The 27,010-nt window shown below is 35.5% G+C and overlaps 1 protein-coding gene across 4 annotated transcripts in view; it reads left to right on the plus strand.

Moving 5' to 3' along the window:
• The window catches only part of LOC134529812 (uncharacterized), a 92,606-nt gene that overhangs the window by 11,911 nt on the left and 53,685 nt on the right, over positions 1 to 27,010 (plus strand). For all 4 annotated transcript variants that reach the window (XM_063364277.1, XM_063364280.1, XM_063364279.1 and 1 more), the window contains 3 exons: positions 19,248 to 19,494; positions 22,655 to 22,783; positions 23,323 to 23,555. In XM_063364277.1, coding sequence (XP_063220347.1) covers positions 19,248 to 19,494; positions 22,655 to 22,783; positions 23,323 to 23,555 — 609 coding nt within the window. The remainder of the gene's footprint in view (positions 1 to 19,247; positions 19,495 to 22,654; positions 22,784 to 23,322; positions 23,556 to 27,010) is intronic.

Genomic DNA, 27,010 nt, shown 5'->3' on the forward strand with positions numbered 1-27,010 from the left:
TAGCAAGAGGTTTATTCTTACAGTACCACTTAACTTGATAAAACAGTTTTCATTGTAGGATCGAAACAAATAGGTCTGTCATCCTGTACGGGATATCTGGTAAGAGGTGAATTAAAGGCGTTTTTAAAAATAACTTAACACTTATTTAAAAACCCAATTGCAATTAAAATTGCAATTAAAATTCACAACTATCTCTCAGTTATGACTCAACGTTATTAACTACTGATCGACCATACAAGAGAGAGAGCTACACCAAACTCTTCCCTAATCCTTTCTGACGTGTTAAATTAAGAACATCTAAAACCAGAATTTATTATTACAGCTATGAAAAGATAGTTCTGTACTCACGTTTTTAAAGAAGCTGAACATTTCTTGATCCATCACTTTAAAACTAACATAGGGGCCTCTCCTGCCCTAGAAAACTCAAAAAACTTCACATTTTCAAACTTGTTCTCTGCCGACTTGCTGCTAATTTGGGCTGCATCCCTACCAGTGAGGCTACCCTGACTACATTTTTATCTAGGCTACTCATTACCACTGATGTGAGGCATAGCCTCTGCCAGAGTGAGCCTAAACATGACTACATTACTATCTAAGCTACTCATTACCACTGATGTGAGGCATAGCCTCTGCCAGAGTGAGCCTAAACATGACTATATTACTATCTGAGCTACTCATTACCACTGATGTGAGGCATAGCCTCTGCCAGAGTGAGCCTAAACATGACTACATTACTATCTGAGCTACTCATTACCACTGACGTGAGGCATAGCCTCTGCCAGAGTGAGCCTAAACATGACTACATTACTATCTGAGCTACTCATTACCACTGACGTGAGGCATAGCCTCTTGCCAGAGTGAGCCCTGAGCTCACACCAACTCCCGCTTAAATCCCCACGTACGGCCGCGCGTACCAGAACAATCCGTGGGTTGTTAAACCCAAATTTCACAAACAACTAATCAGGACAGCTGAGCAAGCTACCCCCTTCACCCAGATGTGCTCCGAGACCGTGCTGCTTGTTGCGCCAGCGCACTCTAGTAATCTCGGCCGGTGACCGCGCAAGGCGCACGGCTGAACAAACAAACTACAATGTGCGTACCGCGCCCGCCACTTGTCTTAATTACTGGACACGTCACCCGTGCGGTGAGGGAACGAGCAGCCAGCCCAGAGTCCCTTCAGTGAAGTCCTAAAAATATTGATTTCAAGAGCCATGGGAAATTTTGACCCGCGACAATGTGGTAAATATATTTACGACTAGTAACACCCCAGCTTCGCTCGGGTAGATAAATATTTTTACAGAGAGATAATGCATTTTGATGGCTTAGAATGAAAACCTTGTATCTCATAAAATGCAAATTTTACAGCAGAGACAAAAAACCGTGCTTCTGATATACGTGGTTTCTTTTTTTTCCCGATAGAAAGCAGTAGGATGCACATTTTATTTCTTTCAGCCAAACATTTTGTGAGATACGAGGTTTTCCAGCCAAAAACATAAAAAAACGTATTTTCGTCCAAAAATTGAGATACAAGGTTTTCATTTTAAGCCATCGATTTGAAGAATCATAATATTAACTAATATTTAAATTACTGCTAATTTCCAAAAAATTGCAAAATATTTTACAGAAAAAGTAAGGATAGGTACTCAAGATGTATAAGATAAATAAATGATCTGTTTATTTTACATAGTCCAATTTGTTTATTAATTTTTTTTCACCTTCTGATCGATTCCAAATATACTGACACTCCACAATCCCTGATCTAGACAGACACAGTTGTCCGTGAGAAAAGCATTCATTTCTTAGATCAACACCAACATATTTATATATTATGTTTGACCCTGAGATTTTTTGATGCAAATTAAATTTTAACTGAAAAGTGTAGTCACTTAATTAGAAAAGGTAAGTCGGTTAGGATCATGGGAAGTTGAGGAATGTGCACTATTTGCCCAACTGCTGGTCCTGTGAGGATGGTTTAAATTATGTTGTTCCTGAGTGCTTTAATTTGCAATCTTGTCCCATTGCATAAGTTTGGAGGGTGTAGGTTATGCATCAAACTAATGGGAATCCCAACTTTATTTTTAAGCAGTGAAATGGAAGTCTGATGGACGAGGGTTTTGAGAAAATCTAGTTTGTCATAAAAACACATGTGAGCAATTCCACTTAATATCAGCACAGATATTTTACCTTACCCTCTTAGATTTCAATGTTTTTTGGTTTACAGCTTGCAAACATGAAGTAAATAAAAAAATTTACTTTTTTTAAATTTTTTTATTAGTAGTTTTGTTTTTAATTAATTGGCAAAACTTGCACAAAAACTAAAAATTTTCATGTTTCTGATTGACACACGAACAACCTCTGAAGCTACCGTCTTGCTCCCGGCTTCAACTCGCAGGTCTGCCACCCTCTCTGCACCGCACGTCCTGTAAGGGTTGCCACATGTAGTCTTGCAGCCCGCTGGATGCCTTCATCGCCCTTCCCACGGTGCTCGAGACATTTGACAGGACAGCTGCTGTGATCTTGCACTAGCGGGGTTTACCCTTCTGTTCCTCTGGGTTCTCTACCAGTCGCCTCTGTACGGTCACTGGTACCTTCGCTGGCTCCATCAGAACAGTCTGCCGGCTCCGTTGGAACTGTCCCTTCGGATGGCATGAGCCGATGCGTGGTGGTACCGCCACGGCTGGTCCAAGCACTGTCATCAGTTCATGTAGATGGACATGCCTGTCATGCCGGATGTGTCACTTTGCTGCTCGGTATTTAGTCCACGTGACGTCCATATGTGTAGCCATTCTTGTTTTGTTAAGCTAAAATGCGTCGGCTTACTTCTGAAACCTCGTAAGTCCAGATTTTCCCAGTTTTATATTCCGGATGTGTTTGGTGTATTTTTTTTTTTTTTTTTTTCATTTTTTCATAGTGCATATGCTGATAAAACCTTCGTAAGTCAACTCTACTCAGTCTCTTTTCTATTCACAAATTATAAAACCTCATATCTTTTGTCAGTCGAAACCGTGCTCCAGAAGCTCATAAGTTCCCCTGTAAAATTGACTGAAATGGAGTTACGAGGTTTTAGAAGTAAGCCGACGATTACAGTTCCTGGTATCCAGGGGGGGGGGGGGGGGGGGGGGTGCTATATGAGAACCAGTTTGGAACTCCGCTGCGCACTATGTCACGCTGCACTCATGGTAGCCTGCCGCGTAGAAACTAACATGACTCAAATGAATTTCCATAGCATTGCGTGTGTGCACATCTGTATGTGTGTGGCTTTGTGTTGTAATGGGAGCCCGAAAAACATATCTTAAATATATATTTCAGAGTTTGTAATAAACTATTCGAACATCCAACAATGATTTTGCAAGTCTTTTACATGTACATATGCCCCTTGAAGTAACGTAGTTTGATTTGCGCAGTTTAGATGTAACGACACCAATTAATTAGGGCATGATTTGAAGTAGCTTGGTCATAGATTGAATTAGTGCTGTTTTTTTACATGGATTTTTATTTCCCTGTAGCATTAAATACAGTGCTATGAATTAATAATGTAGCGAATCAACAAAATTTTGCTCTGTCCTTAATAGCTATTTGCTTCCTTCATTGTGTATTTATATCTGACGATATTTGTGTGTTCAGCCAACGTTTATTTCACGCCATCCCACATGTCAGTAGCAGCTCTGGAGAGTAAAGCTAAAAGTTTATCTTGCACCTACAAGGATGTGGTAGTGGCAAATGCATTAGTGGCATATCATGGCAGACATACATTTAATAAACAGTCGGGAATTATGTTAATCGTTTAAATAATCTTTATATTTATAGAATATGTCAAGTTTATGCTTTTTTTAAATCTTACTAGAACTTAAATGTATCTCCTAAATAATAACATTAGTTTGTAGCTCATAAATGTTGTTAGTGTCTATTTAGGAATGTTATGCCGAAGCCCGGTTATGGAAACAATGTGGTACGTATTTTTTTTAAAATTAATATATTATGTTCAGTGAATAAACGTTATTTAAAATTGATTTTAATGTACTTCAAATGTATTAAGACATACATTTGTACCATAAATTAATTTTAGCTGAGCCCATTTTTGGTTAATAAAATAATATTTCTGCAAAAAAAATCAAATAACCTTATGTAATCTCAATATTTAACATATTTTTTAAAACACATTTTTTTTGTTAAATGTATACACCTAAATGAATGCCTAGTCTACCTTTGAGTGATAGCTGAAATGAACTGTTCCAGAAGAGTTAATTTTCATTTTTTATTAAAGGAGTATAATTTGTTTTGGCTGTAATAAAAGTTTATGACAAAAATTCATGCAGATGTGTTATGCTGCTGAAAACTTGTAGCTAGTGATAATGACAAAGTCGCTTTGAATGTCGTCTGCAAACGGCTGGAAATAAATCAGTTCAAAAGCTACTACAAGACTAGTATTTATTTATTTGCAAAATCATATGAATTGCATATGTGAGAATAAACTTGAGTAATTAACCTAAGATGTATTACATTTTCTATATGTAATTAAAATGCTAGAGTCACTACCCAGCCAATCTGTCCAGACTGCAACTGTGGCAAACAAGAGGCAACAATAGTTCGCAAATGTAAGAGAAAGCTAAACTGGAATATGTACCTGTCGCAGAAAGGAAATTTTGTAAAAATCACAGTTTACTATCACACCAATTTAAAGTGTCCAAATGGAAAGGTACATTTCATAAATAAATGAAAATTATAATAAAAAAATTGTCTTCTGAAATTATACTTTACAACTAGTGTAACCTGAAAGAAAACAGCACACAACCACTAGACATAGTCAGGTGGTGATACCTGCCATGGTTGATTGCGTTTGTGTGTATCTCAGTATTAAAAGATGCAATAATGATACTTTTTTTTTTACTCAGCTGGGAAGATTAAACAATAACAACAGATATAAGAGAGAAAAAAAAATTGAGTACAAAGGCCACTGTTTGCATCTTTGCAAATGTGTCTTTGTAACCAACTTACTCATGTAATGACAGACAATTACACGTACAATTATGTATGTTGAAGGTTTTTGTGCCTTTTATTTAGTTTAGTATGTGTATAAGTCAATATACAATCTATTCTGAGCCATTTTTACCCAGTAATACAATAATTGCATTAACAGTGCTTATTTGATGTACTTTGTCATACTAAAATCACAATTACAAGTCTCATTCATAAAAAAGAATAGACTACAGTTTAATAAAATATTATGTTTTTATAAAGTTGACATATTTAAAATTAAATAATATCCATATATTGCCTTGCCAAAAAATTTTAAAAGACTAACCAAAACATAAGGAACACAAATGAGAGAAAATCTGCTCAGATTCTGGACAGACTACTGCTTGACTACAAGAGGTTACAAGTAAACTACGGTATTAGCACCATTAGAGAAAAGAAATGCAAAGTTTTTATTTTTGCATTTATTACCACCAATATATTTATAAGTTTAAATAATTAAACAATTTTAAGTTATTGCACAAATATTTGTTGCAAACATAATCAAATAACACATTGTATTGTTCCCACGGTAAAAATAAATTGTCAACTTCCAGTCATTGAAAGAAAATTCTTTTTAAAAATGGAAAGATTCATCTAACCAACATTGCTAACCATAAATGTCTTATATACACTGGGCGAGCTAAAACAAAATTTTATGTTCAATTCTGACCCTGTGTGTGAGCTCAGTTTGAAATTGATCCACTGCAAATAATTGAAGCTGTGTACTAAGAAAATTTTGAAAAGAGAGTAATTAATTAAATATTTATTAGTTGAACCTTGTGAACTATTTTAAGAAGCTACAAAACTAAATTTCACCCTAATGGAGATCAGCATTACCTGGCCACAGGAAATTCAGGCCGGCATCTCTGCGTTATTAAGACTCCAGACTGTGAGGACCAGGCTTCATACAAATACAAACTAATCAACAAAAAAAAAAAAAGAATTTAGTGTATTGCTGCATCGGCCGCCTTTGTCAGCTGGGCATGCAAACCATGCCTAGGAAATATAGAAATATCATCCTTGTGCTTAAGGCCACCAAACACACTTCACTTCCACTGCGTGATGCTACAGCCTGACTATTGGACTGTGCAGGTGATTCCGAGCGTGCTAGCCATTTACAGCCCAGCCTGTGTGCATCATGCCCCACTCGCCGCAGTTCCTCGCACACATCCTGCTCCCCGCAGCTCATGCCGAAAATAACACACTAAAGACTCCCCAAAATTTATATTTTCTACTTTATATCTAAACAAAGTAAAAACTAAATGAGTATTACGTATAAAAACAATGTTTAAAATAGCTTCTGTGACAATATGTAAATACAGCCTTTCGAGTAAGTCAAAATTAGTGAAAAACTGTGCCATGCTTCTGCCTAAAGTGCAGCATCAATTAGAAAGTGTTTACAGTTGTGAGGTGGTGTTTAGTAGTGCTCAGACCAATTACTCATGGGCACAATACACCTCTACTGCATGCTGCATCATTTTGTTAATGGCCTTATGGTCTGGAAGCTTTGCAGATTTCCAGTGCTGAGTCCTAGGCAGCAGATTACAACACTGCCTTTTGAGTTTAAAAAAAAAATACATTAATGATGATTGCAAAAAAAATTTATAGTACTGTAAAAACAGTTTGAAAATGGAAAATAAAATTGTTGGTAATTAAAAGTTAATATTTTAACAGGCTTTAATTACTCCCAATGAATGCATTTACAGTGCATTCCAGTTGAATGAAAATATTTGTTCTTGCTAAGTGTCTGGTTTGAGTCAAGGTGGGATTAAAATGTGAAAAATATGACTTTGCTGGTTATAGTATGTCATAGATGTAATGCAAGCTTTGATTAAGTATGTTTAGGTTTAATTTTGATACGTGTTCGGAAGTTAATAAAAAATTATTTAGATTACGAATACACTTTATATACAGTACTGATTAACGTTAAGTCAATAAAATTAGGACCACAAATCAGCCTAATTGCGGCACTGGGCCTGACAAGTATGGGATGGAGGTGTGTGGCACATTGGTAAGACACTGGTCTTGCAGTCCAGAACACCTGGGTTCAAATCCCGTCCTGCCATCCTGAACTTGGTTTTCCATGGTTTCCCGAAAGAACTCCAGATGAATGCTACGGTGGTTTCTTATCGTCAGCCATGCCTGATTCTTTTTCCAAAATTCCTCAATTATGGCTAGAGCAGTATTCCAACACACAAAAATAAGGGTTTAGGTGTTAAATATGTTATAACTGTAACCTAACCATATTCCTAGAGCAAACTACTGCTCCCAAACCCTTAGATAGGTCAGGGTTGGTCACTTTATTTTAGGAAACAAATCCTATCTGATGCGAAAATTACTGCACATGCCCAGAGCTCACATTTTTGATGATTTCCTCCAGATGGCGGAGCTACATCTGGTACCATGAACTCTTATGTATTCACTTTCATGAGCTTCATGTACCAAGTGTATTGGTGTGCCAATAAAATATTTATGATAGAGAAACTGCTCTGGAATACATTTTGTATACTTAAATGGGCCATAACTAGAAATAATCGCACTTAAAAATACCTCATAAAATTAGAATAACAGCCTTGAATCCCATAGTTTCTTCTCAAATCCTGTTGGGTCTCGGTAGCAGAGTGGAAAAATGTGTGGTAACCAGGAGCACGAGTATGGATAGTAATGTGTTGAAAACCCTGCATTGGGGAACTTTTATTGCATATGAACACTGTAATTCATGTAAAATATATTATTTATTTGTTTGTGTGGTTGCTATAGTACTTCTAATATATAGCTGTCTGTTGGTTATTTCATGGCATATAGAAAATAAAATTATCAATATACATAATTAATTGTACATCCTCTAGGCCGTGAAATATTTTTGTGTTACAAAAATTGTGTTAGTAAATTTTTTTTTAATTAAAAAATACTTTTTATCAGGTGTAAACCGTACACACTGATTTTTGTTGTCTTCCATTATTCTCATGTAAACGTAAACAAACAAATGTTGTGTAGAGGTACGTCAAGTAGTGTGCAATTGTTTCTAGCCTCGCGGAGGGCACCGTTCATTAAAATGGCTGCCTATCTGTTAACTTACTGGGATTAGATTTGGATATGTTCTGGAAAACAAACTGCGAGTTAGCTTTTGGCTGTACCCTAACATGACATCTTACCCGCTACCTTACCCAAACGTCTTGGAATATCGCCGTGAAAGTTGCCATCTCTAATGACTCCAGCTGTCAAGGAGAAGTTAGTCCAACTTAATTACTTTTTTTCATGCAATTGCACCCTATAAGTGCAGATGTGCTCATGGATAAAGTAAAATATTTTTGAAAAACATCAGTATTGTATTGTTACAATCAACCCTACAGGATCGAGAATCATTTAAACTTATCGTCACAGTAAATTAAGACATTGTATTATTAAAATGTGGCATTATTTTGGTCTTTTTATGTGTTATAAATTAAATTCAGAAGGATCCTAAAATGTAACTGCCTTCGAATTAAATTTTTGAGAAAACAAAGTAGTTTGGATTCTGCCTTTAGTTACATATGTGTGGATGTGACAACTTTGTTAAAACTGTTTGGTTTGATTCTTCTACTGTTAACTAGTAAATTAATAATAATTAATACCATTTAAGACTAAGCAAACAGCTCAAGACAAGATAACAAGTAAACATATCATCAGTGTACTGTTAACTTATGTATGTTGTATTACTTACAAACAGTGAGTACAGGTAATGCCAAAGCTGACTATACTTGGTGCATTTGTTGAATATACTCTTCAGCCTATCATTCTCTGTCACTCTGTACATGATCTCTAGCACAGGGCTAATTTAATGTTGTGGCTGGAGCAGTTTTCCATAAACTCTGTATGTGGTCTCTAGCACAAGGCTAATTTAATGTTGTGGCTGGAGCAGTTTTCCATAAACTCTGTACGTGGTCTCTAGCACAGGGATAATTTAATGTTGTGGCTGGAGCAGTTTTCCATAAACTCTGTACATGGTCTCTAGCACAGGGTTAATTTAATGTTGTGGCTGGAGCAGTTTTCCATAAACTCTGTACGTGGTCTCTAGCACAAGGCTAATTTAATGTTGTGGCTGGAGCAGTTTTCCATAAACTCTGTACGTGGTCTCTAGCACAGGGTTAATTTAATGTTGTGGCTGGAGCAGTTTTCCATAAACTCTGTACGTGGTCTCTAGCACAAGGCTAATTTAATGTTGTGGCTGGAGCAGTTTTCTATAAACTCTGTACGTACACAAGGCTAATTTAATGTTGTGGCTGGAGCAGTTTTCCATAAACTCTGTACGTGGTCTCTAGCACAGGGTTAATTTTGAGGTTGTGGCTTGAATAGTTTTCTGTATCATGAGCATGCTGTGAATATTAACTCAGAGTCACGGTGCTCATGATAATAAAATAATTAATTTTACTTTTTTTTTTAATTTTTCATACAGTTTTTTAAGCCTGAGCAGTCTAATAGTTATCTGGTACTGCATAGACTACAATTACAACATAATAATTACTTATTTAAAATTTTAATTTATGACATTAATGATTCAAACTTTAAAAAAAAAATTATCTTTATAAAGCATCCATGATGGAAATGGTTTTATAAATATTTTGTGCAATCATTGTTTTTAGAGTTATTGCAGTTAGTGTAATTTTAATGTGTTTTTTTTTTAATTTCAGTCAAGCTTTATCTCTTTAAGTGAGATCATTAGAGATGGTAACACACGACGATACACTTGAAGAATATACATATTTTCGCACATGAGCAAAATAGAGTAAGGAATCATCCCATCATTCGCCTAGAGTGATTTCGAGAACCCACGGAAAACAAAATCAATGAGGATGGAACTGGGATTCGAATGCATTTCTTCTGGAATGCAAGTCCAATGTCATGCCACTAACCCACCTTGTTCGATAGAATGTAATTTATAGCCTTGGTTATTCTAAATTAAATAAGAATATATTTTATTTTTTGACGTGATAACGTCTTATAAATCGATGAACGCTGACTGCGCACACGAAAAAGCATGACTCATTGTCACGTTCCGCTTGAGCTGAGCGTGCAAGAACCGGCCAACCACAGTGCGAGAAAATCTTCTATAATATCAAACAGGTTAAGGCGGGCTTTTTTAAAGCAGCAATTTAAAAAATTTATTTATTTGTCCAATTTCATCATTTCAAATTAACCATTTATTGATTTGATTTCAGTTTATTTCTATAACTAATTGTTCGTGATTATATTTAAACAAACTATTTAAATTAAATTTGCAAAAACTGTAAATAATATTTGAAAATTAAAAAGTATGCAATTTTTTATCAATGTTTTCTTATGACGTTATCACGTAAAATTATTGTCCGTAAACCGACTTTACAGACAACCCCCCTTTTTTTTAGAAACTATAAAAATTGTTTTCTTATCAAACCTAGCATGAACTGAGAGCATGTATTCACGTGTGAGAACTGCCACTGGAAGATGTCCGTTCACGGCAGCAGGCAGGTTCGTCTGCATGCTGCGTACTCAGGATCTGGATGGCAGGGCTGCTTCACACACCAGGATTGTCTTGTTCAGGTGCCTTAGGGGTCGTCCATTAATCACGTGATGTTTTTTTAGTAAACTTTTAACCCCCTCCTCCCCCCTAGTGATTTGTGGTGAGGTTTTAGACTTACCCCCCCCCCCCCCCCCCTGCAATAAATCATGTGTATTTATTTGGTACAAAATATTTTTAAAAATTTCAGAATATTATCTTTAAATATAGGTATAATCTAATTTAATTCTGGAAAATTAAGCACAGTGATAAAAATGTCCAGACACACATTAAGGTTGCAGGTTTATTCTCACTGGCATAAAAATAATAAAGGAAAGGCTTATATGTGATTTACGCATGTATTCGGCGCCAAAATCACAGTCTTACTGGCGACTGGCAAGCCGAGCCGGGTGGTTCATGTTGCGGCGGGCGGGGATATTGTTGCCTGGCTACGGCGAGTCAAGGTCACGCGTCGCTTTTCGGTTTAGTAGAAATCGGCCGAAAAAATAAATACACGTGATATCTCTCTACACCACCCCCCTCCCCCCTTGTGATATTTCGTGAGTTTTCCCGACCCCGTCACCCCCCCACCCCTTTCGAGCCTCACGTGATTAATGGACGATCCCTTAACAGGTTCAGTGGCCAGACCTGCATGTTTCCGGTCTCATCTGAGACGCCCGCACTCACCATGTAGACTCGCAAGGCCAGTGGGTCTGTTGGAAGGGACTCCATTGCGGTGGCTGGCCATGCCACCACTGCACAGTGTACAGTTGTGCCCGCGCGGGGCGGCATGCAAGACTCACACTTATGTTGGAGGCCCTTCTCTTCGAGACTGTCGTGCCACAGCTTACTTTCACAGAGCATGGTGTGACGTGTGGACTACATCACACTGTTGCAGTCCTCGTGTTCTTACTAGGCACTTACTTAAATAATCCCTGAAAAGCCCAGGAAGCAGCTCAGGCGGGCAGAACATCAACACCAGAAACCCGGAGATGAACACGAGCATGAACATTACAATAATTTAATTACTCCCAAAGGAGTAGAGTAAAGAGGATCGAGTGGTCACTTAATTAAAATTAAATAATAAAAAAAAGTGTGTTGTTTAAAGTAAAACCTTTTATTTGTTAGCACTCTTTTTTCTTTGATGGAACTCGCACGCACAAACACAAAGCAACCCATTCGTCTGCCGGTAACTGTACGTGCGCAAGCACCTGCAGTTATAATTGTTTTGGAATCATGGCTTCTAAGTGAGAGCGTAATTCATCATGTTCAAGTATTTGAAACAAAACTGGAAGTATTATGGCATGCAGAATGTCATGAAGGCCACACTTATGTTGGTCACATTTTAGTTTTAAGCAAGTCAACTGTGCGCACAATTGTACAAAACAAGGACTCTATCAAACGTATATAAGTCTGATGCTGTTGGTTGTACTATTGAAATATATTTGACATTAGGTACCAGAAAAGTAATGAACAGTTGATTCACATGAGAAAGGTTGTTAAATGATTGGTGTAATAAAAAAAATCACAAGCCTGGCAGGATTGGTGTAAACCAAGCGGTGATACACGAATAAGCACTTGAATTTTTGAAAAATTAAAATGTAAATATCCAGACAGTAAAATCGGTTTCACTGCCAGTAAAGGATGGTTTGGAAAGTGACGTGAGGTGAAGGTCACGCCAGGCAGGCAAGCCAGCCAGCTGATTTGTCATACATGTATTCAGTTGTACGCTTATGAAGATAAATGGTGTGACACATTTATTGTTGAGTTTTATTCTACGCATTTGAATTATGTAAAGAATATTTCCCTACACATTATGGAACACATTTTGTAAATTAAATTAGCCTTGCTATTTGTGGAGACTAATGCTTCAGAATACGTGATTTTGAATAACACGAACATTTTTAGGAACACATTAGTCGTTCTAAGTGAGGGATTGGTATATAGCCCTTGGTTGCTTAAAAATGAATTATAAATGAATTTGTTACTAAAATAGAATATTTAGCAGCCAAGTCGAGTGTTTTTGTGTGTATAACATTTATTTCTTATAAAATTTTATACCTGCAAAGCACTCTTGAACACATGTACAAAAACACGAACACATATCAGCCAAGCACAGATGATATAAACGCTAGTGGAACAGATTCCAGCTCTGTCTCCTTTTCGTCTCAATTAAGGAAGAATAATTATGCACAGTGCAGTTCTAAGATAATAAACTACTATGTGTACAAACAGCTCTACGGAAGCTGACAAACTATTTACTAGCACATTTTATTCAATAAAACATTAATTACAGAGGTAAGTCATGCATTAAATAACATATGAGGAGATAATTCATAAATTTATAATTTTCTTTTCGTGATAAAATATATAGTTTACTCGCACTTTATTTAAAAACAAAGTATGAATGTATAATAGAAATACATAGATGATGACTTGGCAACTTTCCAATGAATGGTATTTTGAAAAACTGTAATAGTTAGGAGAAATAGGGAATAAAATTATTTATTTTGGATAAAGGAAATCTAAAATAAAATTTAATACAAACAAGACAAAGGTACTGTACTCTGACGGACTACACAGATTAAGGTACAAAAAAGACTTGGGGTGATGACCAAATGGTTTTTATTCAACTACCTAGCTATTATTGAAATAAAAGTGGCGGTGTGTAATTTAATATTATTGTTTTGCATTTTGCTGTATATTTATATATATAAAAGTACATTTACAGGAAAATGTTTAGGACCACCCAAATAAAAACACATTTCAATTTACTATTCATCCATTTGTATTATATTATGTTAAGAAAATGTTAAAAAAATCAAAGAGACTAAAAAACAAGTAACCCTTACACTCTCCAGGACCCTCTGAGGTGATGCATCCCCAGATCATGACTGCATCACCTCCGTTTGCACTGCTGGGGCAACACAAGCTGGCAGAAATTTTTCAGTTTTTGTTCTGCGAATCTGAACCTTATGTTGGAGGGGGGGGGGGGGGATAGTTCAAAACTGCATTCATCAGAAAACATTACTCCCTCCCAAGCTTCTTTGCACCATCCCAAACGCTGTCTACAAAACTCGCGTCACTTCCTTTTTGTGACAGTCATTGAGAAGTGGTTTCCCGATTCCAGAAAATGATCTTAGGCCTGCCTCATTTAATCTATTGCGTACAGTGTGATCTTTTATGGCAACATTGTCACAGGAGGCCCTTAGATCTCTCAGAAGATCACTACAACTAGCATTTATGTCTTTCCAACACAGTTCCAATAACTTACGGTCTTGTCTAGGTGATGTTTTCCTCGGGCAGCCTGAACTTGGCCTCTAAACAACTGTTCTAAACTCATTGTATCTCTTAATTGTTTGTTGCACACAAGTCTCTGACTCTTGCAAAACCTCTGCAATTTGTCTCTGTGTTTTTCCAACCTTTAGTAAACCAATAATTTTCCATTTGGTTGCTCAGTCACAGACTTTTTCCCCATAATGAAATTGTTATCTCCAACTCTGTTAAACAAACATAACCTCCAAATAATGAAGAAAGAAACAAATGAATAGCAGGAACTGACAAAACAGGTGTGCCAGCCTACACCCTACACCCTACTTTATATCACATAAAAAAGAACACATGTTGCCAACATCATGGTGACTGTAAAATTACAACAGAAATTCATTTTTTTCTCTTTGTTTTTCCTTCTCTTTTTTTTTAAAGTTGATACTTTTTTTTCCAAGTCTTGCATACATTTTCCCTTGGTATATTCACTTTGGTGAAACAAACTCATGCCTGTATCTTAACCCATTTCGAAACTATGATTTTTTTTCATTAAAGGATATTGGAATTTCTTGTCATTTATTAAAACTTCAAAAGCTCTGTAACTTCTTAACCATTTTAGCTACATTAGTTTCATTGATACCAAAATCTTCTACTTTTCAAATAGATGAAGGTATTAACATAAATTAAAAACAGGACTTTTAAGGTTACTAAAAATTAAAAACCAAATTACACATTTTTAGACCTAACTTCAAAATGATAAAGCAACATATTTTTAAGTTTATAATTTTTTTTATTTTTTCCAAGACTTACATTCAATTCTCCTTGGTGAAACAAAATCTTATCCATATCTTAACCTTTTTTTTCTTAAAGAATTGCTCAAATTTAGGTCATTTTATAAAAACTTAAAAAATCTGTAACTATTGAACCATTACAAATACATTAACTCCAGATATACCAAAATAGTCTATTTTTTTTATGTATATTTAAGGAGAATTAACAGAATTGTATGATAGAAAATAATTTAAGACCCACAACACTTAAACTGTTTTAGGAGTGGTCTCAAACATTTTTCTGAAACTAAGTTATAAGTAATTGCATAATGTAAAGAGAGTAAATGCATGCCTCTAAAAAATATCGTAATCTTTTAACAGCTGCAACCCATTTACTACAAATCCTATTTGGGTGTATATGCTTCACCTTGAAGTGTAATGTGAAATTATACAGTCTGTTCAGAAAAGAAGTATTCTTGTGGTCTTCATAAATAAAAATCAGTGTTTGCGAAAGTGTTGTTTATAGTGCTACGAAGGCACCAACATGCCTAAAGGAAGGGTACAAGACACATGGCATGCAATACCATCATGATATGTCAGTGTTTGTGTTAAAACCCTATGACCAATAATAGCAACTGTTTCCTTGAGATAATTTAAGTGTAAGTCAAACTTTGCATTTCGGTAAATATTTACTTGGGCGGTATTTCCGAAAAAAAATGTTAAAAATCCGAAAATACCTTTATTTTATGCTCTTCAACTTCCTCTTTTCATTAAAATCGGCGGAGATTAGAAATTCCAAATACTTTAGGAGATATTGAATTTTTAAATTTCTTCATATGTAGTTGAGCGGTATTTGCGAAAAAAAATGTTAAAAATCCGAAAATACCTTTATTATATGCTCTTCAAATTCCTCTTTTCATTAAAAGCGGCGGAGATTAGAAATTCCAAATACTTTAGGAGATATCGAATTTTTAAATTTCAGCACAAAACCAGCGCATTCCTGTGGCGTGCGTGCACCATTGTTTCTTGTTTACGTACGAGTATCTATTTTTTTTATTGGATAATGATGTCACGTGATTGTTCGTGATAGGCCAGAATTCAAATGAACTAATACGTGATTATTTAGTTCAATTATTGTTTAAAACGGTGTTTAATTACCGCCTCCAACTTAGGTGAGTTTTTAACGTTTCTAATTTTAAAGTCTTATTTGTTATTTTGATATTGTTGCGCAAGTAATAAATAACAAAAAAATTTACGTGAGTTGTTACTGTACATCCTTTGTTACGGGTTTGTTAGGTAAGGTCAGTTACATTATAAATAATTTAAAACTAAAGAATAATTAAAATTAATTCACATTATTTTTAATGTCGGCTTAGTTTGAAAGTATTTATAATGTAACTGACCTGACCTAATCGACCATTTTAGTTTACTGTTCACCCTCTGTCCGGGTTTGTTTGGTCAGGTCAGTTACATTATAAATATTTTAAAACTAAAAAGCCATTAAAATTAATTCACAAAATAATTTTTAATGTCGGCTTAGTTTGAAAGTATTAATAATGTAACTGACCTGACCTAATCAACCATTTTATTAATTACGCATTCACGATTCACGTATTCACGAACACACGGCAAAATAACAAAAATGGCGCCGCTCGAATGGTTCCACAGGTCTTGTATTGCAAAATTAAAAAATTCGATATCTCCTAAAGTATTTGGAATTTCTTATCTCCACCGCTTTTAATGAAAAGAGGAAGTTGAAGAGCATATGATAAAGGTATTTTCGGATTTTTAACATTTATTTTCGCAAATACCGCTCAACTACATATGATGAAATTTAAAAATTCTATATCTCCTAAAGTATTTGGAATTTCTTACCTCCGCCACTTTTAATGAAAAGAGGAAGTTGAAGAGCATAAAATAAAGGTATTTTCGGATTTTTAACATTTTTTTTTCGGAAATACCGCCCAAGTAAATATTTACCTGCATTTCACATGCAGAATCAAACTAGCATGGCAAGTTTAACATGGCAAGCGTATAGTTCAACTTTTAGGCTTTGCAAGTTCAACTTTCTCTTAACTAATTTAAGCATACAAGCTTGCAATACGAGCTTTATTTAGCTTGAATTAAGTTAACATTTTAAGCCTGCAACAAGTTTCAAAACCATCTGCTAGTAAACTTCCTGCAAGCTTTCCGTAAGCTTGCCATGTCTTGCTTGCTACAAGCTTATTGGCTTACCGTGGCAATATTGCTACAAGTTTGCATTGCTATATGGGTCATTATAATTTTTATTGCTTCAATATATGACACATTTAATAGGTTTTTAAATTACAAGTACTGGTCTGCTATGGTTGTTTTTTTTTTTAACACCTGTCACGTGAAAAATTATCCCAGAAAATATGTTTACATATTTTCTGTGTGTCAACAGAAGCATTCAGAAAATACATTCCTAATGAAACATATTACAAAATGTATTATAACTATGCTAGTTGCCCTGAGTACTTGATTTGATTGATATAAAAAAATAGTTCACTCAATAACCCTTTCAAACAATAACACTACATGCATAAAAAATTAACTGCACTGTTTCACATGTACATAAAGGAATCGTTTGGATTTCACTTGCTTGTTTTAGATTTCACTTCTTTTAAACATGCAATGTCTTTCTGGAAAAAAATTACTTATTATTTCAGTGTTAAGAGATCTGTACACTTTACATCATAGAATGTATAATCCTTTTTTTAGATTTTGTAAATCTTACACCAGACTTACTACACTACCACAAGTTTACATGTAGAAAACTAATATTGAGATTGCAGATTCCTGAATTATGATGTCACTGTCTTCTGACCATGGATTTGCAGGTGGCACAAGCCCATTTAATATAAATGACAGCAATGTTTCTAAAAAATTAGGCATGTGTTCCATTATTTGGCTACAGTTTTAGAAGTATCAATCACACATATTAAGTAGTTATACTGCTGGAATTGCATAAAACATACAGCAAAATTAGTGTGTGATTTTTGTCTAATTTTAATTTTAGAGTAGCCACAGATAATTTTTTTGCTATATTCAACAAAAATGTTTTTTTTTTTTTTTTTTTTTCTGTTTTCCTTACCTATAAATATAGTTGGTAGAGTAGTTAAACGAAATGCATACATCAAGAGTTTTTAAGTGTCTTTTCTTATTTGATATCAACCTGAGTTCGATAAGACTATCTAGTGTTTCACAACATGAGAAAGAGTCAAATATTGCAACTTGTGGATATTAAAAACTTAAGGACCTAAAAATAAAATTAAAATATGAACATAAGAAAAGTCTGAGTATTTTTTTTTATATGCACCGAGATGAACAACACAATGCCAAATATTGTTTTAATTTTTTCCATGGTTTCAGGTCACATACAGATTGTCCATAAAAGAATGTCCCATTTTCAATGGTATATTATAACCGTTTAGTTTTCAGACTGTTTACAACAAATCATACATTATATTGAAGGAAAACTAACCTGGTTTCTCTTATAAATGTTCAATATCTACATCTTTAGTTTGTACGGCACACTACCAACCTAAAGTCCAATTCTTCCCACACTTTGTTTAACACATCCGGAGTAATAGAAGCAATAGCTTCTTCAATTCTATGTCTCAACTCTGGCAAAGCATTAGGTAGTGCTGGAACGTAGACACAATCTTAGCCCGAAAGGAAAAAAATTGCATGGCGTTATGTCAGGTGAACATGGAGGCCAGCAAAACAGACCTCTGTCGTCTTGACCATTACAACCATCACACAGTCGAGAAAGTTTTCTTCCCACTCAAACACTTATAAATTGCAAAGTTACAACGTACACCATAGTCATCTGGCTTTAAAGCATTTAGCAACCGTAACCGGTATGGCCGTATGTGTAAACATGTTCTTAAAACATTCTTCATGGTAGTCTTTGGCAACTGAAGTTCAAGATTTGCTTTCCGAACTGATATCTTACTTTCCAAACAAATTTCTTAGGATTAAACAGGTAGATGCTCTAGCAAGTTCAACTCCTGTACAGACACTTTTGGTCATCCTGTGCTTTTCCATTTACAAACACATCCGGTCATTTTGAATTGCCTATACCATCAGCAGATGTTTTTGCCGCATGAGGGATCACAATGAAACTTGGAAAGAAAAAAAAAGCACATTGAACTGAAATTACAGATTCACTGTTAGCAAATTGCAGAACACAAAACGCTTCACGCTCAGGAGTTGCCATTTTGCGTAGGTGGCGCTGCAAGCGAGAAAACCACAAAGCAGTACTCGCGCATGCGCTTATCTAAAAACTGTTTGAGTTACTCTTTGTGACCTTGAACCAAGAGACTACAACGCTTGCAGTTGATACTATTAAAATTTATAACTGGGACATTCTTTTATGGGCATACTGTACATCTAATTTGACTGGCTAGTTGGATTTGTTTGTTTAGACATGTACTTGGGTGACAATTGTTTTTTACGATTTCATACTATATGGATAAAATGTACACTATAAAGATTTTTTGAAATAATTATAGGATCATAAAAGGCTTTCTTCAATTTTACAAAGAATAAAATAGTATTTTTTAAGCTTTCCTTCACTGTTATGTCCGTAAAAAATTTTTTATTTGGTCTGGCAGTTTCACAACAATGTTTGATTTTTTTTACTTTTATTTTAGGTCGCCTTTCTCGGGACAGTTCAACTATCAGGAACGTAAAGATGACTTACTGCACCTGAGCTTACAGATTGCTACGTGTGCTCAGCGAGATCGCTTTGCAGAAAAACCTGTGGAAGAGATTCGATCAAGCTGTAAAACATTGGCTGAACTTGGGGATGAAATAATACAGGATATATTTGACCCATTAATACTTCAGCCAGCTTCCCTGGATCTTGTTACACTTAAGAAGAGAGCCAGTGATGATTTGGTAAAAAAAACTATTGAACACTATTTCTTGTGTTTTCAGTAGTCTAGAGAGAAACTCTGCCAGATTAGATTTTGGTACCCTTAATAACTACCAATGTTTATTTTCTTGTCAGTTAAGCAGTGTTATGCTTCTGTATAGTCTAGAGCATTTTGTACTGCCCACTTAAAGTGTCTTAAACAAAGAAATATTATGTGTCTGTTGAATACTAGCCAGTTTTTAGTTTTGCATATATGTAGAACAAGTGGTCAGCAGAGACCTATTGGAATATATATTATTGCCGTCGGCCGGGGCTTCGCCCTGAGCCTGGACAGGCTCCGCTCCCTTCCTCACTTTTTCCCCCCGGCATTTCACAGCGAACGTGTGTTTGTTTTGAATTGCGCGCCAGGACCTCCCTCATGAGGGCGCTGTAGAAGCAGTGCGACGGCCCCTAATCATGTACCTACCTAATTAATTATTGTAACCTTTTATTTTTAGCCCCAGTGTTTTTATGTTCAAGCCAACGTGCTCTTTTACTTAATTTAATAATATATTCTAGTTTTACAGACGTTGCGCGGACGAATCCGCACGGACCGGAACTTGACCTCAGTTGTGATTCTTTTAAGTCTCACGTTAAATAATTACAGAAGTGTTAATGGTTTTTAATTAAGAGTATTGTGTTTTGTAATTAAATGATGTGTTTTGTAATTATCTTCACTTTCGCCGGGTCACGGGATCATTAATTAACGTAACGTTTTTTGTACGGCGGAAGTGCGCCATTGCGAGGGTTGCGTTGCCAGTTCCTCTTCAACAGCCATCGAGAGTAGACGCGTCAGCACCCCGGGGGCCGCAATCTTTGTGCATCTGATCAAGTATTTCTGTTTTATAATTTGTTCCTAAATAATTTCAATCTCTAGCCCTCGGGGCCGCTCTCGGTCGGTGGGACGTTTAATTAAATATTTATATAACTCGTTACGAACTTCTTTGTCGCAGTCCACAGGAGACTCATAGCGCATGGCCACAAGGTTGGCCCATGCTTTACCTAAGCTGATCCGTGCCCAGGCCTTTTACTGTTTTAATGGAGAACGTGTAGGGAGGCGTGAGTTATGTTATTAAACCTAAATTTTAACTGAGTCGTGAGTTATATTTTACGTAATGAGAATCCAACCTTTGTACGAGTGTGGCGTGCCCGACGCCTAGAGCGGGCCAGGTTTAGTGTAGATCGACATAAGGGAATCAATAGGGCTGGTAACTCATCCCACATGGGTCACGTCACGCCCTGAGAGAGAGGATCGGCCGGGGTCCACGTGCCCATTTCACATGGTGGCGCTCATATAAACATCTTTCCCCGTGAAGCAGTGGAGAAGATAGCCCTCAATATATATATATATAATATATATATAATATATATATGTGTGTGTGTGTGTGTGTATTTTCGTAATCTATGTATTGTTTCATGGTAATTCTTAGATTTAAAGTTTTTTTTAATATTTTGTAAATGCCTTTTCTCTGAGAATGATATTTTTTTATTCATCAGAAGCCAAGTATAGTATTTATGGTGTATTATACAGAATAATACAATATTTAAAAAAAATTTGTAAGAAATTGAATATTAACTCATATTGATCTGGCCGTCAGATTAGTTTGCAAAAATAATATCTAGCCCTCGAAAAGAGGGAAGTTGACCATCACCGCTGTAAAGTAAGTCACCGACTTACGAACAGTAACATCTGTAGATGTTGCTTACAGCAGTTAATAGAAAATATGGCTTTAATGCTTTTCAGGACTAGAAAGAACAAGAAGTATAACTGCATAAATAACTGTAGAACTTTTGTTGGTTTTTTTTTTTTAATGAAGTTGTATTTCAATATTTCATACTAAGACAAAAAAAATAATAAACGAAACTCAGTAGAAACCCTCAATATCATAATAATCCCATGAAGTTATATCAAATAAACTAACACAACAAGAATACAACAAAAACCAACTGAATACAATTGAAAACACTAAAAAAAAAGTGTGTAATGTAACACTAATACATAAAAACCTACCAAATAAAATAGAAACCTTTAGAAAACCTTAGACCCAAATAAAGAACATGACAACAGAAACTTACAAAAAAAATCAAAAGTAACATTAAAAAACAACAGTATGATTTACAACAGACACAAACAAAAACAAACTCAAATAATTGAAAACAATATAACATTACACATCACAAAACAATGCCTTGCAACAAAAAAAAACATAATGGAAAACCGTAGGAACGATAGTAATCAATAGAATCCTTTACAACAGAAACCCAACAAAAACCAACAGAATACAACAAAAAGCACTCAATTACAACATAAAATTATGTAATGTCTCACCACAGAAACCACCAAACAACAGAAGCCAACAGAATGCTTTACACCAGAAACTAATAACACCCAACAGAATACAATAAACCCACTGAAAAACAACAGGAAACAATAGAATGTCTTACAACAGAAACCAACAGACACCACTAAAATACACTGAAAATTACAACAGAAAGTAACCAATTTCTACTTTGAATACAACAGAACATCTTGTATTGTATTTATGTTGGTTTCTGTTATATTATGTTGTATTTTTTTCTTGTTTTCTGTTGTAAATTTTTGGTAGGTCTATCACATTATGGTGCGGAAAAAAATCAAACTTAATATATCTAACCATAATTTAGAAAGAGCGAATGTCAAGCCAAGCCATAAAACGGGGAGCGTTAACTCCAAGCACTGCAAAGTGGTTGGCGTCGGCTGACCAAGAACGGGGGAAGAAGTAAGGAAATAGATGTACACGGCAGGTGGTCTATATGTGAAATCCACTGGGGCAAACACTAATCGCAGTGACTGCTCAACTATTATGCAGTATAAATTTTATAGCTGATGTGTTACCTTTCACCTGAAAACCTTGACTACCAGTTGTAGACATAGTTTCTGCTGCTGCTATCTGAAAATTATGATCTAAAGTGGTCCTGGTTCCAACCATTTTAAATACAAGCTGCTCCACAGTATTCAGGAATTTTTATCTTTATCATATTTATTCCAGAAAAGCATATAAATTCCTGTGTACATGTTAGTTGAATATAAATGCATAGGATATGTTACAGAAAATAAATCTCTACTTGTTATTTGTTATGCGTGTTTTCAATGTTTATGTGCAGGGATTTTTTATCTTGCCGTCATTCCATGGAGTGCATCAAATTGCGGAAATCAACTTCAGTTCTCCAGCTCACCAGTGTGGGAAAATAGAAAATGGGGATGAAATTGTCCAAGTTAATTATCAAACGGTGGTAAGTGTAGTGTTCATTCTTACTGTTCAAGATAAAATTTTATCTTAAAAGTTCTTTATGTAACCAAAGTCCACTTTCTTGATGTAATGTGTTACATGGTGTATTGACACGGTGTTCTGTGTTATTTTGGCTTTACCGCAATTCACAATATAATTTTGTCCCTACTTATGAACCCAAAGCATGGCTCGTAACGAGCATAGTTCAAATAAATTATTATATATGTGTATTGCTATTAGAATATTAAACTTATGAAAATATTTGTCAAAATGAAATGGTTTTGGTGAAATATGTATAATAAAATATCTAAGTGTAACTTTTTTTCCAAACAGGCTATATTTATGAATATACAGTACTAATAAAAAAACAATAACCCTGGAATCTGCTGTTTCAAAAACGAAATTAGCCTAAACTCATAAAATCTTGTCCTTACTCATTAATAATGCATCCCGGCCACTTGACTAAACAATCAAACCACATGCATTATATTCATAGAATACTATGATAGTTTATATAAATGTTTCAATATTTTTTTTTTTCAGGTTGGCTGGCAAACTAAGAAAGTAATGATACTGTTTGAAGAGTCACCAACGGAAGTATTCTTGACCTTGAAGAAGCGTCCTCGTCATACAAAAGTATATGGGCAAATCTACATGAAACCATACAGGTTACCAAGTAAGAAGAGATCAGCTCCGTATTCACGTTGGAATGATAACCTTCCTTCGCCACGACCAGAACTTCTCACGATTCCAGATTTTGAAATTCCACTTTCCAAGTATGACTTTCACATAAATTTTCACTGCATGCTTAATTTGTACATTTATGTATATTTAAGTACTTGTGTGCAGCATACATTTCTACAATTATCTTTGTTTGCAAAACAAATTATTATATGATGTGGCATTCTTCCTCGTAGGCAATGTTTTCTTTGAATTCCATCCAGGAAGAATGAATACCATCACATTCTCAGGACTTTGCTATTTTTATGATTAGATGGTTTCATTTTTTAAAAGAAATATTAAAGCTAGGGCTGATCGGTTCCCACATTTTCAGTTCGGTTCGGCTCGGCTCGGTTTTTTGTTAAAAATGTCGGTTTTCGGTTCGGTTCGGTCACTACTTCAAAATTTTTCTTTGAGCTGTCATACCAAAAAAAATTCCACTATAGTATTTGATTACTTGCAATATCTTGCAAAAGTTTCATTTCTTAGGGGAGTCACTTTCTCAGCAATATAAAAGTTATTTTCAACTACTATTTGTATTTATAAATAAGTTTATATGCTACTGAAACAACCATATGTGTAAAAAGGAACAGAACAAAACAGTTTAGAACATTAATAATTAGTATTACATTAACCTTGTTGCCAGCTTCACTTTCATTTGAGTTTAACACCTAAATCTATTTAAGACATAAGTATAAAATCAGTGAAACTTACAAGTATCACATGTAAAAAAATAATTTATAACATTCATAAAGAGAAAACCTTGGAATCACCTTCACTATCATTTCAGTCAGACCCCTAAATAAATTTAACAGAGAAGTATAAAAACAATGTATCTTCCAAATGTTACTTAATTGTGTGTAAAAGTAACAATAAAAAATCACAGCATTTATAAACATAACCCTGAATACAAATTCAGTTTTATAGCAGGCACATTCACTTTCATATCAGTCAAATCCAGAGAATCACTCATGTATTGTATCATAGAGTATTGTCACTTTTTGTTGAGATGAGATAGGTACTGTTTGTTTTGTTCAATGAAAACAAGTTTCTCAATGGTGTCAGGATTAAGACACTCCCTACGCATTGTAACAATATTACCTGCTGCTGAAAACATTCGTTCACTAGAAACCTGGCTCGCAGGGATGCTAAGATACCGCATTGCAAGAGTTGAGAGTGCTGGTTATTTCTTTTTGTTGGTTGCCCACCACGCGCAGGGATTACCTTTCTTAATAATAGGCTCTCTTAAATAGTTTGTAACTTCATCATGTTCATGGTTTTCTTTACAAGCTACCTTAGCAGCACGTCGTAAACTATCCCAGACAGAATTTCCTTCCTGCTCATCCGAAGAAATGTCTACAGAGTACTCCAAATCATTGTTTTGGAGAGCACTGGTCTCATCCTGCAAGCCTCTTGTAACTTCACTGGTCTCTTCGTTTGTAAATAAAACACTTTTAAATCTGGGGTCAAGAACTGTGGCGTATAGGTACGTTTCCTGTTTCCTAACATCTGAAAAACGTGAATCTAGTTCTTTTAGCAGATTAGCAGCAAAGACTTTGCCTTTGGAATTTTCCTGACCCAGAAATATATTCAGTTTATCCTTCACACCATCTAGCAGGGGGATAACACATGATGATGTTGGGTACTGTTCTTTGCTTATTTCCCGAGTTGCTTCTTCAAATGGTGCCAGCACTTCAACATAACCTTCCAGAAGAGCCCAATCAGAATCTTGCAGTTTCCTTAAGTTGGTTTCTGCAGAAGCCAGTTCAGCAGTTATAGAACTTCTCAGCTTACAAAGGCGCTCAAGCATAGCATATTCAGAGTTCCAACGAGTAGGAACATCTTGAACAACTTCAAGTATGGGTTCGTTGAAAGCTTTTTGAATTGTTTGGAGTCTGCTTCTTGCTTGGCTGCTTTGGGAATAATGTCCAACAATACGACGTGCTTTCTTGAGAATTTCTTCCATACCTGTGGTGTATTTTCTGGCACTTGAAATTACTAATTGCAGTGTATGGGAAAAACAAGAAATACCTATCCATGCAGTACGAGAAACAGCGTTTACAACATTTGGCCCATTGTCAGTAACTATGTAAACAGGAATTTCTTTGTCCTCAAGATCCATGTGCCATGTGTTCACAATTTCTTTTAGCTTTTCGCATATTGCTTTTCCATCTTTTGGTCCATGGAAACACGACATTCCTAAGCACAAGCGTTGAATCTCAAAATCATCCCCCATGAAGTGACATGTTAGCGAAATAAAACTGTCCATGGACCGACTAGTCCATATGTCTGTAGTAAAAGACAATGATTTTATCTTGCCAAGGTTACTCTGTAGAACATTATTGACATCTTTCTTCAATGTGTCATATATGTTGGGTATCACACGCCGGTAGAATGTGTGGCGTGATGGAACATTGTAGCTGGGCAGAGCTTCTGCCATTATATCTCTAAATCCTTCTTCTTCAACAATTGTGAAGGGGTGCATGTTAACAGCTATCCATGTTCCAATTTTGGTGGTAAGAGCTTCACTCTTTGTGCTATCTGCAGGCCATTTTTTTTGTTTTTTGGAAATCACTTCTGCTAGAGTTTTTTGAGTGGCACTACTTTCTTCACATTTGTGTTTTTGTGCTTCTTTTACTTCCTGACTTTTTGTGAATTCAAAATGTTTGTCAGGGTGCTTTTCAAGGTGTTTAATTAAAATACTAGTTGAACCATACTTGGTTTTATAGGTGTTGCCACACACTAAACATTTTGCACTGCTTATTTTATTACCTGAATCCAGCACCTTTTCGTAATACATCCACACATTTGAGCCACTGACTTTTCTCTGCAGCTCATTTCTAGGCTTCGATTCATTGTCGTCCGGTTTTGTAGGTGGAGAAACCTTGCTGATCTTATTTTGCTGTTTAAAAAGTGGAAAGATTGCCACTTTATTTCCCCAAGTGGAACAGCCGGGCGTATTGATGTTAACTTCTTTTTCTGGTTCAGTCATTGTAAAAAGAGTTACTATTATCTTACCATCCTTGCGTTTTGCTACAATTTGTAACAATAAATAATAAAGAAACTACTTTCGGTCAGCTTGTACTAGTTACATTCACGAGCGTCAAAATGTAAACAAATGCAACCTGTATGGCTGTAAGAAAAGAATTCCCACCTTTGAAAAAAGTTTCCCTATTTATTTTTAAATGTTCCGTTAAACATGATTGTCAGACAACGTCTGGCTGTATGGGCTATTAAACCATGAATATTAATTATCGTCATGAAAAAAAAAACTAGCAAAGCTCTTGGAAATGAGACCACTACTGGAAAACTCAATGTACAATACTGTGTACGTGTGTACGTGCGCAGACGTGGTAGACATGACTGCATGGCGCCATATTCACTAATAAAAAATTCTCATTACCTACTTGCTATTTTTTCGTGACCTTTTAACCTCTTTTACTACTTTTCGTAACTGAGGATATTTGTGGCAAACATAATTTGAATTTATGAAATGTACTGGAATAAAATT

The sequence above is a fragment of the Bacillus rossius genome, chromosome 2 (assembly GCF_032445375.1).
Source record: "Bacillus rossius redtenbacheri isolate Brsri chromosome 2, Brsri_v3, whole genome shotgun sequence".
Classification (NCBI taxonomy): Eukaryota; Metazoa; Arthropoda; class Insecta; order Phasmatodea; family Bacillidae; genus Bacillus; species Bacillus rossius.